Below are 13,266 nucleotides of genomic sequence, written 5' to 3'. Positions count from 1 at the left end.
GAACTTGGCGCGTAAGAGATCGATTGCGACATTTCCCCGTTAACCAGAATTCATGTTTCTCACAGTTTTTTCAGTGACGAATGAGGCAATGATGTCCCCTCTTCAATATCGGTACCAAATAACCACTCTCTGGGAATGCATTAGCTTCTCGAAGATCCCGCGCAGAGCTTTTCCGATCGATAGATGTGGTAGCTTCGTTTATTAACAAGCCGCTGAAATGAAAATGCGATGCCTCAGAAAAATTGATTTTAACTTCTACACAATAATGGCTTTGGGAATAAATTTGCAATATATTTGTAAGACTGCCCGTTACTGAAACTTAGAACTATTAATTTCATTCCGTAGAGATATGATACCGAGTTTCTTTCAAGATTTCCAGTAGCAGAGAGCTGCCACTGTCAAAAAAGAAAACATCTCGTTAAAAAACCACAATAAGACCACCCTGCCCCTTCAATTAAAATAGGATTATCTGCCTCGGTCTCTTCTTCGTCTTCTTGATTGGAGTGATAACCGCTTACGCGATTTTGGCCAAGTTTAACAAAGCGCGACAGTCGTTTCTTTATCCAGTAAGAAGCTCTAAGTAAAGCCAAACCCTTTTCCATCTAATCTTTCCAACGCAATGGAGGCCTTTTTCTTCATCTGCGTCAACCAGCTGGTACCACATCAAATACTTTCAGAGCCGGAGCGTTTGGATGTATTTGGACGACATCGCCCAACCACGTAGCCGGTAGATCTTTAGTCGCTGCACTATGCCTATGTCGTCGTAAGCCTCATACAGCTCATTGTTTCCCCGCCTACGATATTCGCCGTTGCCAACGTGCAAAAGTCCGAAAATCTTCCGCAGAATCTTTCTCTCAAACACTGCGAGAGATGCCTCGTCGGATGTCAAGCTTCTGCGCCGTACGTTAGGACGGGCCTGATGAGAGCCTTGTAGAGTGTTAGTTTTGTTCGTCGAGAGAGGACTTTACTACTCAATTGCCTACTTAGTGCAAAGAAGCACTTGTTGGAAACAGAGATTCTGCGTTGGATTTCAAGGCTGACTTTATTATCGGTGTTAATTCGGGGTCTCTCTATTCAAATTTACATTGGCTCCAGTAGTGGTCTTTATGGCAACTCGAAAGCTAAAATTTATTGTGGAAAATATTCAATAAATCCCCTTGCTAAGGAGCATTGAAAATACGATAATCTACTCTTCCTTACCAAGACGTCCAATTACCCACTCTGTAAATAAATTCACTACATACATTTTCTTTCTACTAATTTTAATATCACTGCAACACTTTCGCAGAAATAAAAATATTTTAGTCTAATTGTTTACATACCCATACACCTTTACATTTTTTCCTCGCTATGTTGAATACTTTTTGCATCACGCACTCCACTCAAAAACTCGGCATCCTAAGCCCCATCCACTGCTTTTACTGACGGTGTTTACTCCTCTTGCGGTACTGAAACCCCTAACGTGCCCTTAATTGAATGAGTTAGCACCATGATCCCAATCACTCCTAATCTATGCTGACTCGAAATACCATTTAACTTTCCCGTTGCGCCCTAATCCTTCTAAAAGCACGCAACTCTATTGCTAGTAATCTTATGAGACATTTATTAACCAACCACTAAATAACCAGCAAATAAATAAGAATTAAACCAATATTTTCCGAACACCAAGCCAAACAAAACACCAACTCTCACCACTTTTACTCAGGTGCTTCCACGTTAATGCCAATCACTGACAGAAACCCCAATCCCAATGTCTCAAATCGACGTCCAAGCGCACAAGAGCTCATACTGCAAGATCTGCGTGAACATCAGCGTATGCTCGACGAGGGGCTCAAGTCCACTTCGCTCATCATCAAAACAATGCGCTCTGCAAATGAATTCGATGAGGCTATGCGACGTCTGAGCATAGTCTCATTGGAATCGGCTACGGTACCACCCATTGTTGTGCCCACGCCAATGTTGCGCTCGAATAGCTATCAAGGCACTACGCGTCGTTATTCCAATACATCTGTGGAAAGCTCAGAGCGCGAACTAACTACACACACTGTTGTTAATACGAGCAGTACTGCGACATTGAGTGCAACTACAACCAGTCGCAGACTATCTTTTGAGAGCCAAAGTGCTTTTGTGACCCCACTGTGCCTACCACCGGCACCACTTGTGGCGCCGCGCTTAAAACTACTCGGTAGTACGGATGTGTCTGTGAGTCAACAACTCTCACAATTACGACGAATGTACGATATTGCAGCCACGATACAATACCACGATGAGGACGGCGCTGACAGCGCGGACGAAGAGGTGAAAAGCTACTTTTGTGCGCAAGAGAATGAGCAAAGTGATAGCGGTGGCGGTACGCTGGAGAGTTCGTCACAGGAGGATGAGCGCGCCGTAGAATACTCCAGCGGTAGTTGGAGTCGTATGAAGGCACAACGGACTATTTGGAAGATAGAGGCCGAGGAGCGAAAGGGAGAATCAACAGTGCTGGACAAAGCAGGTAATTAAAGTAGGGAAATTAAGACTTTGAAAGCGCAAATGTTAGAAATATGTATAAGAATTAGCGGGAGGAAGAGGGCAAGGGAGTTAGCCGGGTGATAGTAAATAAAGTAGATCAACCGCAATAAGAGTTTAGATGGAGCATCAAGTGAATGTCTGCAATTACCTAGATATTAAGTTATGTTTTCTATAAACTTTTTCTCCTCTAATAGATCTGCCCAAATCCAACATAATGAGCATCGAGCTCCACTCACCACAGATTTCGCTGGAAAAACGCGATTCTTTCAAACGTACGCAATCGCCGCCAAGAGCTAAGCCCAGAACTACTACGAGTGGTAAGTATTAGAACTGCCACACCTCTTCTCACCACCCAATTTTGTTGACGCTTTCTCACCCTTCTTTCAGCTGTCCATTCAAGCGAACATCCCCGAGTTCATGTGGCCACTACAGTCAAACAAGCCATCGCTGAGCGTAGCATGCCAACCGAACAGCAACGTGAAGCGCTTAAGATTGTGAAAGAGGCTCGCGGTGCACGTAAATTGCGCGAACACGAGCTCTCTTACTTCGGCGTACCGAATGCGCATAACCACAATGTTCACGAATCGAAAACGAAACTTCTACCGAATACCAGCACTAACATTGTGAGCACATCAAAGCGTTCACTACCGTCACGTCAACGTTTAACCATAAGCGGTAACGAAGATACGAAGTCGATGCGTCGACACGAAGCAAAAAATGTAGAAACAACGACAGCAACAAATGAATTAACAGCAGAAACGAAAGCACAAACGACCACTAAGTGGCAATTATTGAATGATAAGCCCGATCTACTACGACACAGTCCAATTGCTGTTGAACCACAATTGATACGACGTACAGGGGAAGTACAGCCACGTGAACGTAACAGTTCCGTGGAGCGCAGTAAACGTGTGCCCCCAAAAGAATTGAGGTTACATGATGAACATGATGATCATGACGAGCGTGATGCGGATATTGGCGATGATGTTGATATTGATGATGATGATGATGATGAGGAGGAGGATCACTACTATGAGAATATAACAAATGAAATTACACCTGTGTTCAAGGTGAAATCACCACAACCATACGATCGTAAAACGGATGTGGAACGTGACGCCTTCCTATTGAGTGAGATGAATGAAAATGCCGATCTAACTATGAAGGTTAGTTTTGCACGAATTGTAGCGGTCCTTAGGGTTCACACAAAGTTCTCTTTCGCGCTATTTGAAGCAATTTTCTACTTAAAAATATGTTCGATTGTAAACTATTTGTGAGTAAAGCTAAAGAGGAAAGCACGAAACCTCAACACGTGCTTGTATTTTCTGCGATAGTTATCATAATTTAACGTAACTCATTTGAAGGAGGAGGAATGAGAAGAAGGAAGAGTCCGTTAGACACCTTCTCTGTTACTGCTCCACGTGGCATGCCACTAGGTTTAGAATATTTGGCTTATCGTTTCTAAATGATACTGTTGACCTTAGGGATATAAATGTCAGCAAGATCAATGGGTTTGCACTTAAAACAAAATGGTTTAGCGAGGATTAGCAGATAAACTGCAACTGTGGTATCGCTATGGATCGGTAACTGTGTGAGTTGGTAGTTGTTGTTGTTGTTGTAGCAGCAATACAAGCCCTGTCAGTCTAGTGTATATCAGCGGTCGTCTTCGACTACCTCATCTAAAGGTGGCCCAGGAAACATGCTCTTTCGACAGGTTGGATTCAGAGGGAGAGGGCTGTTAGATGAGTGGGATTAGAGGGGAATGTAAAAAGGTGGTTAGTGTTGTGCGGGGTGCCTTCACATGCAGGACATATGTTTAGTATGCCGGGGTCAATTCTGAATAAGTAGGAGTTTAACCTGCTACAATATACCGAACGTAATTGTGTCAGTGTTACGCGGGTCTCACAGGGAAGCTGCAGTTCTTCATCGATTACGGCATTAAATGGCCGGGTGCTTAAGAAGGTGGTGATGGTTTCCCGTTGAATGTCGTTTATTACCTGTCTAAACACTGTCTGGTCTAGTAAATGTCTGCTCGTTTTGTCCTGGACATCATCGTGAGTTGGTCTACAGACCGACTGCCACTTCTACCTACCTATCATAATTTGAAAGCTCTTAAGCAGCCGTGCCCGTAATTGTGCTCCGATCTGAATAAGCTCAATTCAAGCTCTACTCATTTGAGTCGTTTGACCTGCATTGAGAATTAGAGTTGGTTCTCTCTGGACAGTTAAAGCTACGCTAGTGTAACGAAGTGTTTTCGTATCGAGCCTAGGACTAGTCGTACAGCAACAATCTTTAACACAAATTTTGTGTAGTTTTTATACTCCTACAACAACAAAAGTAGAAACGGTTGCATATTTGCTGCGTGCTCGCTATTGAAATGGTCAACAAAGTTAAGTATCTTGACTTTATCCGGGGCTATAAGGTTAACTGCAAAACGCAACGGGCCGATCAACCCGGTGCAAATCAATTTGGGGCCTCATGAGTCGTAGTCCAAAAATCCTGAGATGAATGTTTATCATGATAATCAGGCATACGAACCGGTTGCGCGGGTATCAAGAACCACTCTATCGACATTATGAGCAGCCCTGACCTAGCTTCATCACATAGCACTAGCCCTACAGCTACGGTGGAGGTGTTTCTCGAATTATTCGCACAGAGGGTACCCTTAGTATGACTAAGAAAAGTTTTAGTAAAGGAAAAGTGATCTCATCCCAGTACATAAAATTGTTGAACCTGCAGCTTCCGCTTACCCAAGTAAGGCTAACTTGAGTGCCTTTCTTTGAAAGAAAACTCCAAGAGTGTAGCCAATACCGGTAGAGAGATCAGTCGAAAACATGACGCTGGAATTTATGGCCCCAAAACGAAACGGTTTACGCCGATGGCAACTCTTCCCTGGGGTGTATGCCCTCTAGATATGTGCAACGATCAATTTAGAAAGAAATCTTCGAAAGGAACGAATTGCCAGTCTGAACGATAGCCAAGCTTCACTTAAGGCTTTGTCATCATTCTGGGTTAAGACCTCAGTAGCCTTTGAGTGCAGTGCATTGAAGTAAAATTTGCTGGGAGCACACATTTGAATGCGACTCATAGGGATGCCAGGACACAGGGGTATATTTGGGAATGAAATAGCGAAAACACTGACTAAAGAGGTTGCAACCTCGACCTTAGTCCTTCCATACCTTGGGTGACCATACCAGCAACGAAGAGCTTGGAAGCGAAGAACTAAAACTGCGAGATACAATACAAGCCGAAAGCAAACTGTGGGGATACGTCAGACTAAATACTAATAGGTAAGGTATACAAATAAGAGCTTTAAGCTGCTCAAAGCTACTTCAAGGACGAACTGATAGTACTTACCGTCATTCTCACAGGCTACTGCAGATTACGCAACCATGTGCACAGATGGTGATTCATCTATGATCCATTGACTCGTGTCGGTTTTACGATCAATCCCCGAAAGTCCAGTACACTTTCTTCTCGAATCCGATGTCATAACGAGAAGAAGGCCTAATGCGGCCTGAAAAAACCGAGCTTCATATTTGGTGTACTGAATGAACTGAATGAAGTATTGTGATGAGTAGAGGGCGCAGACCTTTATTCTATGCTTGCTGTGATTTCTCTGTATCTTGCAGCACTGAAACTTCGCGAAGCCTCAGAGGTTTTGGACTTAATTTGGTTGTTTTCGTTATTTTTGGGGTTACAAAAGACTCGAACTTCTAACGTGGTTTACTGTACATTTTTCGAGGCTTTAAGCAAATTAGGTACTCTCTATTTTTTTTTTTTTACTTTATTGTGTCCATATTTAGAAGAGTCACGCTTCCTCAGTATGCCCACTGAGGAGTGACAGATCATAGTCGAACTGATCTGCACTGACGAAGACCTGTTCACTAGCTCCGTTTTGGAACTAAGGTTCCAATAACTTTTTTTATATATATCACCGACTAAACGAAAGAGGTGATTACATAGTACGAACCAGCAAAGAGTTTCTCCATTTTGTGCGTGGTGAGAACATTGTCCAGCTCATCAAAGCGCAAAGGCTAAGGTGGATTGGACATGTTCTAAGAATGGAAGACACGTATGCTCAGAAACTATGTAATAATGCAGCACAAAGCCGATAATGAGAAGTAAAGGTCACCCGCGCAGGCGACTAATGGACTGTATAGAAGAAGACCTACGAACGCTCGAAGTAACCAACTGGAAATATCTAGGAAGAGACAGAGAGAACTGGAGGAATATCGTAGAGAAAGCTAATCCTCACCCCTGGTTGTACCGCTAAATGATGAGGATGATGATAACGGTGATGAGACCGTGTCGTATCCTAGTATTGACTTACTGTTCTAGTGGAAAATTAACCAAGCATTTGTGCCGCTTTAACAACTTTGGAGCTCCTTATATGACTTAACTCGGTACTTTGGATTGCACGGGTCCGCTTTCCTCTGTGCACAGTTTTCACCAATGGGTCGAATAAGCTTCCTGTTCTTATGACTTTCTGCATTCTAACATGCAAATGCTCTGCGACTGATAATACCAGAATGCGACTCTGAGTGGCAAACTAGAGAGAACTTCTGAAAAACGTGTGCGTGGACAGGACTCTTAGTTTCAAGTTCTGTAGCTCCCCAAAGTTAAATATTAGTGGAACTTTCAATAAACTTGAAAGATCTTATCATAGGTTTTGAAAGCGCTTGCAGGCAATCGATTCTTTTGATTCAACTCTATGAATTTAAAATTAAAAAATGTTCCATCTCATAACATCATCTTATAACATCACAAAACTGCAATTACTAATATATTTTTAGAATTCCTTCATTTAAACAACAGATATAGGCAATCAAGTTCATTTATTCTTGTAATCCATTACTTCTTCCCTTTTTGCAGGCCCTTTCCGATGAGGCTGCTCATAAAGACCGGCGACGACGACGCTCCTCGCTCCATAGACGCGAATCCAAGCCACTGGAAACCATCGATGAAAAGATGGTCGCCCATAAGGCGAACGACTCATGCATTGCAGTGAAAATGTCACGTGGCACATTTGCATCCGAGGCGAAACGCAATCCACGTCACACAACAACTTCCCCAAACGTACCCGAAACACACACACGAGTGCGTACCTCATCACAATCGTCAGTGGAAAGTTGTCCGCGTGCACGTTCACGTTCGTTGTCCAGCGAACGTGAATATGAGAATATACGCACACCAAAACCAACGCGTACCGCGGCAACATCGTCCACGAAAACGCTACCAAAAGCCACTGGAAAGCAACATCATCGTTCCAGTTCACGCGAATCGCAACGCTCAGCACGTTTACAGTATTCGTCCGGAGATGAAGTCCACGTACGTGAGGAACATCGTGTACGTATGAAGAGTAAACGTAGCGCCAATTCTACGAATGCAACACCGAGTCGTAGTGGTGACAGGCGCAGCAAGAAGGAGAGTGTTGGGGATCAACGTCAGCATCTACATCACTCCTCAACTAGCAGGGACGTGGAAAGGCGTCGTGCGGCCAGCAGCACTACGCATGCCTCTCAGCGAGAGGAACGCGCTGAGTGCGCGACTGTGCCGCAACAGCAGCGCACCACAAGTAGTGGTCGCAGTAGCAGTAGTAAACGCCGTCAAGAGCACACGTCGAACAACAACACCAGCGGTGGTAGCGCTGAGCGTCACACCAACTCACGTACCGCCTCGGAAACGAAGCCACGCAGCGTTAATGCCGGTGTGCGTCTATTGCGTTCGCTACGCGGGCGTACGGACGATAATGCAGCGCACAGCACACAGCATCGCTCGTCTGCCAGCGAACGTGAAAAGGGCGAACGTGAGCGGGAGAGGGCGCATGAGAAAGAAAGAGAGAAGGATAAGCAATCTAAATCGCGCGGTAAGTGATGAGAAATGTACCCAAATGTTGTACTCTTCTATTCAGCTCTCAAGGTACTCTATAGGCGGCGCTCGGAATGGATTTTTTAAGTCACATACTTTGTAACATTTGTACGTTTACTTTTAATTGTACTGTGAAATATTTCTTGCAGAACTGCTTGTTTTGGGCATCTTAATAATGGGTGCTACACAACCGCAAACACTACACAAAAATCTTAGGTTAGCAGCAAACACAAACTGAGTACTACCAATGAATTTCACATAGAATTTTACACTCTCTCAGAGCACCACAAATTGGTTTAAAGCAAGCGAAAAATTTCGTATGCACTACCGCACAAGATTTTTGAGAATTTTGTACTCAATATCGCTGTTAAAAAACTTGCAACCCTTCCAAGTAGCGTCTAACCATAAAACTAATCCAATTAACCCTCTATGTGCCACCTTTCAAAATAGTCCGTACCCAGTTCTTATACAAATGCCCACCATTCACAGGTCACTCAACCAGCAAAACCCAGCACCACAACAGTAGTGAACACCATCGTATTGGCTGCACTGCCATACACCATCTCCCCGCACAAAGCGGCACAATGTCCAGCAAAACACGCGAACACAAAAAATCATCCCTGGCTGGAGTACAGAAGCAACACGAACAAGCCGCAACAACAACGTACGTATACGAAAACGAAACGAATTTAGCACATACTCAAACCGATAGCGCCAGTAGTGAGAGTATAGTACAGGCGCAAACCATAAACGAAACTATGGCTCAAACCACACACGACTGCTCAACTGATTTGCGAACGAAATCAGAGCTTCAAGACAATGCAAATATTTCATCTACCTGCTCGCTTTCAAGTCTAACACATGAAGATGTATACTCACCGCTACTCGGTGATAGTGCGATGCTTACTGCGGCACCCATACCACCACCGCGCACACGTCGCAAGCGACTCAGGTCACTCATACCCATACCCATTAATCCCAACACTCCTACACCAACATCAATAACATCAACTCCATCACCATCAGTGCCCATCACATACGAGCATCAAATTTATGCACAAATCATACCACCTGTATCGTATTTACCCGAACCCACCTATTCTAATCAATCGACTCTACGTAAATGTACGCTACAGCAGCGGCGTGGTGTACGAAAACGTAGCGCCTTGCCGCTGCCCATTCCTTTTCCTTGTGCGCGCAAACCATCACAAACGCAATCTACAACCTCATCCTTTGCCTTCCTACCCTATTTGCCTGCCGCACCGGGTAAGCGACCTTCAGATGCCAGTCATATCTACCATAATTACTTATTGTACGCAACACCGGCTAAGGTTAAAGCACAACCTGTGAGTCTGACACGCGCCCCAGCCGAGCTGGCTGCAGCTTGGCGTGCCGATGTGTCGCACAGACCGGAAAGGCAGCGCACAATGCGAAGTCATGTAACGACGCATCATCCGTTCGGGTTGTGTACATGTTCATAGTCAGATAAAGAAAGAGAGAGATGGGGAGAGAGAGAGAGAGAGAAAGAAAAATAAGAGAAGAAATGCCGAAATAAGAGGCAGCGTTTTAGCGAGAGAGAAATTGAAAAAATTTATGGAAAAAATAAATGCAGAACAAGTGAGTGAGAAGCGCTCACGAAAGCTGTGAAAGCCACTTCTCACAGCCGTTGCAAAAAGATTATTAAGGAAATGAAGAAACAGAGCGCAATTAAGAGAGAAGACGCAAAAGGCCAACTTCCTATAAAATGGATCTCAAAGACATTAACTGACGCCTCCAAGCAAATGGAGTGAGCGACGATAGACGCCGACGTGTTTGAAAAGAGCGAGCTACCTCGCTGCCTAAAAGAAATGACACTCGCCAAATACAGCACATCAAAGAAAAAAATTCACCACCATTGCACTGAAAAAAATCTCTAACGAAAATAAACAGCATTTTGGAAACTTTTTGATAAAAACTATGAAAATGCTCAAAATTCGAAAATAATATTTGGCAAAGTACACATAATCGTGCGCTCTCATCTACTACTCACTGCCCATAATCGCACTTCAGTTTTAATTATTAAATGTGTGTGTGTGTGTGTTTGTTGTGCCATATCCACGTAGAAAATCCCAGCACTCTCGACATTGTTAAATGCAAAATTTTGTGGATGTGTTTTTACTTTCTCACAGTGTAAGACAGCGTTTTTATATTTAACAGTTTACATTTACCGTTACTATCTCTTCGTAGCAGTAGCACGCAGTAGTTAGACCTGTTTGTCTAAACCAACTCTTGTATTGTAGTTTTTGCGCTCTTCCCATTTAACTATCGGTAGTTAGTTTTCGTTGGTATAAACTGTTTCTCTCTCTTTCTCTTCCTCTCTTGTATTAGTAAATATTTAGTAGCGGCTTTCTTACTGAAGTCTTTATTGTAGTTTGAAGTATTTAGTTCTGTTTTCATTCTAACATTTCCTAACCTATACTGAAACTCTTTGACTCTCCGTACATCTTATCATCGTAATGGCTCTCCATTGTGGAGATTACCAGAGCACGCTTAGGAGATTTGATAGTCTAAACTCTTTTTATGCATAAATACCGTATTACATGGTGCTTGAATAAGCTGGCTGTTAGGTCTAACCTCGAAACTTATCTTAGTTTTGGAATATGGAAGACTATAGCGCATCTCCCCAAATGATTTTGAAATAACGCGGTAGAGATTTTATGAAATAAGGTATGGAAGCACAGCATAGTCGCATTGTGAAAGACACCAGAGCTTCACCATTCCACGTATTTATAAAAAAAATGCTTAATTACTGGTACTTCCAAGAAATATCATCTTCATTATCAACCATTGCTCGAAATATTTGTTAGATACAGTTCTGGTAACTAGATTTTGTTCGCTTAAAATGAGAGCAAGAGCAAGGTAGCCTAATCTGGCCCAGTTACGAAGTATCGCATTTATGCTCCATAAGAGATAAAAAAAAAACTTACTGAGACTCTCTGAACCGAGCATATGGCCTGTCTAAACCATACAACGGCAAATATTTTTTTATGAGGAGCTTTTTCATGGCAGAAATACACTCGGAGATTTGCCGTTGCCTGCCGAGGGGCGACCGCTATTAGAAAAATGATTTTCCTAATTTTGGTGTTTCACCAAGATTCGAACCTACGTTCTCTCTGTGAATTCCGAATGGTAGTCACGCACCAACCCATTCGGCTACGGCGGCCGCTTTTCTCGCTTCTTCACTGCGAGGAATTTACAACTCTCCCCCACTAAATACACGGCGACCCTTTTCACCACCTGGACAAAGGAGATCAAGCTACAACTCGAGGTGAAAGTCGATGATACACAAATTCCGACGGTTAGCAACCCCAAAATATTGGGAGTTACCTTTGACAGCTTGCTCTCCTTCTCAGCGCATACAACCGCCATTGCAACTAAAGTACAGAATCGCAACTAGGTTCTCGCTTGCCGGCAAAGACAAGGAAATGTTGCTGTCAACTTTTGAAGCAATAGGCCGACCGGTTCTAAACTGTGCTGCGCCTGTCTGGTCGCTTGGAACCAGTGATTCGCACTGGACGAAGCTTCAGGCCTGCCAAAACACTGCATTAAGGACCGCGACAGGATGTCTTATGATGTCACCGATACAACACGTACACGATGAAGCCCTTATGCTGCCTGTTAAGGAGCATAACAAATTGCTCAGTAAGCAGTTTCTGCTAGGGTGTTACCGCAGGCCTCACCCATGCAGACACCTGCTTGAGCCTTAGCCACCTCCCAGGCACATCAGGAGGCATTCCCTCGACTACGCGGACGAGATCGACGAGATCCTAGACAAAACAGACGGACAGCTACTGGATCGGACAGTGTACAGACAGGCCATAAACGGCATTCATCGGGAGACTCTCACCACCTTCTTAAGCTCCCGACTCCCGAATGCCGTTATCGGAGTCAACCACCACCAATCGCAGACGAAGAGCTCCAACTTCCACGAGAGTTCCGCGTAACCTTGGAACAATTACGTTCTGGATATTGTAGCAGGTTAAACTCCTACTTATCCAGAATCGACCCGACATACTAAACATATGGCCAGCATGTGAAGGCACCCCGCACGAAACTAACCACCTTTTCACATGCCCCCTTAAATCCACTCATCTAACACCCCTCTCCCTCTGGACCCAACCAGTCGAAACAGCTAGTTTCCTTGACCTACCGTGAGATGAGCTAGATAAAGACGACCGGTGATTACGCTGCACTGACAGGGCAAAGTTACTGCTACAACAACAACAACGAAGTAGTGAAATTCATTCAGCACTTCTTAAATAAGAATACAAATAATTCTCCTCAGATTTCTGGGGCAATATTCTTTCGAGAACCTTAACAGTTTAAGCAAAGCCTCGCAGGTAGCCCTTTCTAGTGGGCTTCCTACCAGATGAGGGATAGTCTAAGGATAGTTTCTCTGCGGCCATCACAGCCATGGTTAGCAAATGGGTAACTACCACCCACAAGCGAGCTTGGCAGGCTGAGAGAGGCTGCAGATGGACTAACCTGATGTTACCTGTCATGTCCGACAGTCGCAAACCCTTCTGTCATTAAGCAGAGGGGAGTGCAGCCGGCTGGTTGGACTGATGACGGGCCACTTTCTGTGGGCGAAGCACATGGAAAGGTTGGGCATCTCAGACAGTGTACTCTGCCAAGCTTGTGAAGAGGAGGATGAGACGGCGGGCCACTTCCTGTGTGTCTGCCCCGCCTTCGCTCGAATCAGGTTTGAGGTCCTTGGCACTGATGTGTTAAGAAGCGACCATCTTGGCTCCTTGGCACCACAAGATCTACTCAGATTTCTTCGGAGATCGGGTAGATTTAAAGAAAATTAAAAGGGAATCCAAGTGTAGTACAATGGATTTAATT

At 44.2% G+C, this 13,266-nt stretch overlaps 1 protein-coding gene across 7 annotated transcripts in view; it reads left to right on the top strand.

Annotated features, from left to right (window-relative positions):
• LOC128864375 (pneumococcal serine-rich repeat protein) overlaps positions 1-13,266 on the top strand; it is a 116,312-nt gene that overhangs the window by 92,591 nt on the left and 10,455 nt on the right. For 3 of the 7 annotated variants that reach the window (XM_054104006.1, XM_054104001.1, XM_054104002.1), the window contains 5 exons: positions 1,706-2,494; positions 2,706-2,828; positions 2,899-3,677; positions 7,387-8,380; positions 8,872-9,046. In XM_054104006.1, the coding sequence (XP_053959981.1) occupies positions 1,706-2,494; positions 2,706-2,828; positions 2,899-3,677; positions 7,387-8,380; positions 8,872-9,046 (2,860 nt within the window). Of the gene's footprint in view, positions 1-1,705; positions 2,495-2,705; positions 2,829-2,898; positions 3,678-7,386; positions 8,381-8,531; positions 8,599-8,871; positions 9,047-13,266 lie in introns of those variants that run through there. The other 4 variants (XM_054104004.1, XM_054104003.1, XM_054104007.1 and 1 more) reach the window with 4 other exon arrangements.

Source organism: Anastrepha ludens, chromosome 5 (assembly GCF_028408465.1).
Source record: "Anastrepha ludens isolate Willacy chromosome 5, idAnaLude1.1, whole genome shotgun sequence".
In the NCBI taxonomy this organism is placed as follows: domain Eukaryota; kingdom Metazoa; phylum Arthropoda; class Insecta; order Diptera; family Tephritidae; genus Anastrepha; species Anastrepha ludens.
This window is presented reverse-complemented; position numbering and strand designations above follow the sequence as displayed.